Raw genomic sequence first — 6,000 nt, forward strand, 5'->3', positions numbered from 1 at the left:
ATGCAAAGTTATCCCTCCAGGCCTCATGTTACAAACAAGGTAAGGTCTTGAGTCCCACTATGGCGGCAAAAAGAACCAGAATTCTCAAGACTGATCTGGCCCCAACACACGCTGGCTACAGCTCGTCCATGATGCACTGGTCACCTGGCAGCCCCTCCACACCTGTGAGCCTCAGTATCCTCTCTGGGAGCCCTCAGTCCCTACTGGCCCAGGGTCCCTGCTCCTAACGGGCCGGCTGACATGGCCACTGATGAGACCAACCTATTGACCAATTCCTCTCCTTGTTTTCACTTTGCACAGCTACCTCAGTGAACCCACGGCCTCTGTGAAGTGACGATAAACCTCTCCATTCTCCCACAGGTTCTATGAATAACCTCAGATAGACACAGGAGTAAGCAAGCAATAGATATGTAATTGCATAAGATACCAGATCCTTAAAATGCTCCTTAAATAATTAAATATCCTAAAACAAAACCTACATGTCAGGGGTGAAAGGACCAATAACACTAGGACTACAGACCTGGTTGTCTAGGTCCTGGTCATAGGCTCTGGGGCCATGGGATGCCAGGGACACATATGGGCTGAACACCAATGGCCACTAGACTGCAAGTAGAGTCCTGCTCTGGGTGTGATGTGCTCTGGTCTCCACTCTGCACTCATCTACAATTCCTGGTGTCCACAACACTAAGATCAGTGATGCAGACCAGGTGACTTCTAAATTTTCCTTCTGCCCTGATGAGTTACGAGAAGTCTCCGCCTTCCCAGGAAGATGGAGACAGCTGGAGTGAGGGAAACATCTGGCTTCTAGGGGCCTTTTAAAATGATGTGGATGAGAAAATACTGGCTACATGATATTAAGTAAAACTGTATAGACAGTATGAACTCTACAATGCCAAGTGTATACATACCCCATGTGTAAAGGAAAGACAGGAAGGAGGCATGCTAAGAGATTAACACTGGTTATCCCTGAGTTGTGGAATTACAATGATTATAATCAGAAAAAAAGTCATGTCCCTTTTCCACTCTAAAATCTGGCTGTGGGGCCAAGCCTGGAAGTGAAAATCATCTTTTGCAGGCTACTCTCTTTGCAAGCCTAGTTTCTTTCCCAGAAAAACCCGAATAACAGCTATGGGCCAAATGAGATAACAGACACCAGAGTTAACCTAAATGTTTGAGGCACTTCCAAATAGCTGTTATAGAAAAATACTGTTACTCTTGCTCCTGGTCTGAGTGTTCATGGTATTTCATACAGATAGACATAACCTCAATGACAAGGACAAGAAAGAGGGAAAATAAGGATTTAAGTCTGTTACCAGACATTCTCGCAGGCACTGCATTGTCATCACTCCCAGCAGAGCAGAGGTGTTACTATTGAAAGATACATTCACAACTAAGGCTGAAAGGGACCCCAGAAGACAACAGGGGTTCACATGGCCCAGAACCCAACACAAAACAAACACACATGAGAACCCAACGTAAACACATACACACACCAGGAGCCTATACTCATGTACTACACACACACACACCCCAGAACCCAATGTCTGTGCAAACGCAGAACCCAAGATGAACACACACATGCACAGAATCTTCCATGTGCGCACACACCTTGAATACAAACAACACGCGCACACACATCTCTCAGACCCAACATGGGTGCACACTCCTCAGAACCCAAGAAAGACACAGTCAACCCTCAGAACCCAACAGGCACACACACTCCTGAGAACCCAACATGGGCACTTACACACTTCAAAACCTAACAGGGGAGCACACCCCTCAGAACCCAAAATGGTCACACACGCCTAAAAGCAACATGGACACACTCCCCTGAGAACCACATGAACACAAAACCTTCAGACCCAATACAGGCAAACAAACCACTCAGAACTTAACACAAGCACACACACATCTCATATACCACACAGCCAGACACCCCACAACCCAACATGGACACACAACCCTCAGACCCAACACCAGAGCACACACCCCTCAAACCCAACACAGGCACACATACCCCTCAGACCCAACACGGGCATACAAACCCCTCAGAACCCATAGGGGTACACATACCCCTCAGACTCAACATGGGGGCCAATCCTTCTGAACCCAACACAGACAGACGACCGTCAGATTCAACACTGACACACAGACCCCTCAGTACCCCACAGGGGAACACACAGCCCTCAGATCCAACACGGGTGCAGACCTCTCAGAACACAATACACAAACACACCTCTCCAAATCCAACATGGGAGTACACATCCCATCACCCAACACTGATAAATACCCCTCAGAACCCAACAAAGGCACACACAGTCCTCACACCCAACACAGGCACACACAACCCTCAAAACCATCACAGACAAATTTCAGAACCTAACACACACACACAGCCCCCAGAACCCAAAACAGGCACACATTCTCAGAGTCCAAATGAGCACACATACCCCTCAGAACTCAAAATGGGCACACATACCCCTCAGATCCAACACAGAGGCATACACCCTTCAGAAACCAGCACAGTCACACACTCCTCAGAACCAAAGAAAGGCACACACTCCTCAGACCCACATGGGAATACATCCCTCAGACCAACACGGACACACAACACTTAGAACAAACACAGACACACAATCCTCAGACCCTAGACAAGCACACACACGCTTCAGAACCCAACACGGTAACACACCCCTCAGAATCCAACATATGTACACACATACCTCAAACCAACACTAGAGCAGACACCTCAAAACCCAAAACGCACACACCCACCTCAGAACTCAAACGACACACATAGCCCTCAGAAACCAAAACGGGCACACAAGTCTCAGACCCAACACAACCTCAGACCCAACATTCAGAACCAACACAAACTCAAGCCCACAGTACTAACACAGGCACAGAACCCTCAGACCCAAAATGGCACACACACCCCTCACAACCAACATAGGAACACACACACACACACCTCTCAGTACCAACTCAGACACCAAACCCTCAGAACCAACACAGGCACACACCCCTTAGAACCAACCCGGGTACATACCCCTCACCCCATCACGGATGCATAACCCTCAGAACCAACACATACACGCACACCCCGCATCCCGACTGGGGACACGCAACCCTCAGAACCCACCACAGGCACACACACCCTACAGAATTCACGACAGAAGCAGACACACCCCCAGACTCTACACAGGGACACAAACACCTCAGAACCAATATGCACACACACACCCAGAATCAACATGAACACACACCCCTCAGACCAACCACGAGGACACACCACTCAAACCCAACAAGGGCAAACACAACCCTCAGAATCCAACATGGGCACACACTCCTCAGAAGCTAAGAAGGATACACGCCTCTAACCAACAAGACACACAACTCTCAGAACTCGACACAGGCACAACCCCTCATACAAACATGGACACACACCCCTCACATCCAACATGGACACACAATCAACAGAAACAACACAAACACACATCCCTCAAGAACCAACACTGACACAAAATCCTCAATCCCAGGACAGGCACATGCACCCTTCAGAACCCAACAGGAGCACACAAACTCCTCAAATCCAACAGGGACACACACACCCCTTAGAACCCATATGGGCACAAATACCCCTCAGGACTGAATACAGGCAGACACCACCCTCAAACCCAACATGGGAGCAGACCACTCAGAACCCTTCAGAACCAAAAACGGGCACACACTCCTCAGACCCAAGAACTCAATGTGGCCACACAACCCTCAGAAAAACATGGACACGTAACCATTACACCTAACACAGGCATACACACCCCATAAAACCCAAAACGGGCTTACATACACCCTAAAACCAAATATGGGAGTACTGCCCTCAAAAGCCAACACCCAACAGGAACACACACACTCCTCAGAACCATCACAGGCACACAACCCTCAGACCCACCATGGGCACACACCCCTCACACCCAACATGGGAGCACTATCCAAAAAAGCCAACACACGCACACACCTCAGACCAAATCAAAACACACACCCCTCAGAACCAACAAAGACACACAATCCTCAGACCCCACAAGGACACACATCCTTCAGAACTCACCACAGCCACACATTCCCTCAAACCCAACAAGGGAGCAGACCCCTCAGAACCCAACAGGTGCACACACATCCACATCCAACATGGGAACACACCCTTCAGAATATAACACATGCACACAACCCTAGGACACAGCCCTAGGAACCACCCTGAAGACACACTCCTCAGACATAATACGAACAGAAAGACCCCTCTGAACGAACCTGTAGACACGACATGGGCACACACTCCTCTCAGAACCCAACATGGGCACCACACATCCCTCAAAACCCAACACAGACACACAACCTTCAGATCCTACATAAACACACATCCCTCAGAACCAACACGGGCACACACTCCCCTCAAACCTACGTGGGAGCAGATCCCTCAGAACCCAACATGTGCACACACAGCCCTCAGACCCAACACAGGAGCAAACCTCTCAGAACACAACCCAAACACACACTCCTGAGAACCCATTATGAGCACACACTCCTCAGAACCAACACAGACACACAACCATTAGACCCAACAAGGGCACACACACCCTTCAGAACCCACCACAAACACACACTCCCCTCAAACCTAACATGGGAGCAGACCTCTCAGAACCGAACACAAACACCAACCCCTCAGCACCCCACATGGGCACACACCCCTCAAAACCAACAAAGACACAAACCCTTAGAACCAAAATGGGCACACATACTCCCAGGACCCAACACAGGCACACATACTCCTCACAACTATCAAGGACACACAACTCTCAGAACCAACACAGGCACACATACCCCTCAGACCCAACATGAGAGCACACCCCTCAGAGCCAACACGGACAGACACACCCCTAAGAACCAACAGGGACACACACCCCTCAGATCCAACACGGGCCCACACATCCCTCAGAACCCTACACGAACACACAACCCTCAGATCCAACTCGGGCACACACACTTGTCAGAAGCCACGCGGGCACACAGTCCTCAGAACCAGCAAGAGAGCAGCCACTCAGAACCCAACACACACACACACACACACACACCCCTGAGCAACCAACATGGGCACACACACACCCCTCAGAACCCACACAGATATACATCCCTCAGAACCAACCAGGGCGCTCACCCTCAGACCCAACACGGGCACAAACACCCGTCAGAACGCAGACGGACACACACTCCTCAACACGTACATACACCCCTCCGAACCAGCCCAGGCACACACCTCTCACACCCAACACGCGCTCACACTCCCCTGCGGTCTGAGGAAGCGTGGCTCGCCACCGCCCCCGCCCTCTCAGGCCCCCGCACCTGGCGCAGCGCGGCCTCGGCGGCGCCGCCCTCCTGCTGCCGGAGCTGCTCCCGGAAGCGCGCCACCTGCTCCAGCAGCGCGTCCACGAGCGAGGGCGCCGCGTCTCCCTCCAGCGCGGCCAGGCGGGCCCGGAGGCGCGCTATGAGGGCGTCTCGAGCGGCCAGCTGGTCCTGCAGGCGCCTCAGCCGCTGCCCGGCCTCGTGGTACAGGCCGCAGAGCGCGGCAGCCGCACGCGGGGGCCCCTCCCGCCCGCCCGACCCCGCGTCCCCTGACGACATGGCTGCGGGCCTGGACGGGAGGGCACGAGGCCGCCAGCAACTTCCGCGCCCGGCCTGGGCGAGCGGCCCACCTTCCCGGAACTTTTCCCGGCGTGCCCCGCCCACCGCCGAGAGCCAGGCCCCACCCACCGCCGAGAGCCAGGTCCCGCCCACCGCCGAGAGCCAGGCCCCGCCCCGCCGAGAGCCAGGCCCCGCCCACCGCCGAGAGCCAGGTCCCGCCCACCGCCGGGAGCCTGGAAAGGAGGACCTGATCGTGGGTCCGAATCCCCGGGGTGCAGGCCAGTTGGCTCCACAGAGCAACAGAAAAAGGGCGACGTTCCGAGAGCT

At 52.8% G+C, this 6,000-nt stretch overlaps 1 protein-coding gene across 1 annotated transcript in view; it reads right to left on the reverse strand.

Annotated features, from left to right (window-relative positions):
- TNIP2 (TNFAIP3 interacting protein 2) overlaps positions 1-5,747 on the reverse strand; it is a 28,486-nt gene extending 22,739 nt beyond the window's left edge. The window contains exon 1 of the mRNA XM_004432229.3: positions 5,395-5,747. Coding sequence (XP_004432286.1) covers positions 5,395-5,673 — 279 coding nt within the window. The 5' untranslated portion in view covers positions 5,674-5,747. The remainder of the gene's footprint in view (positions 1-5,394) is intronic.
- Positions 5,748-6,000: the final 253 nt, after the last annotated feature.

This window comes from Ceratotherium simum, chromosome 8 (genome assembly GCF_057802395.1).
Source record: "Ceratotherium simum simum isolate JZ-2026a chromosome 8, ASM5780239v1, whole genome shotgun sequence".
Lineage (NCBI taxonomy): Eukaryota > Metazoa > Chordata > Mammalia > Perissodactyla > Rhinocerotidae > Ceratotherium > Ceratotherium simum.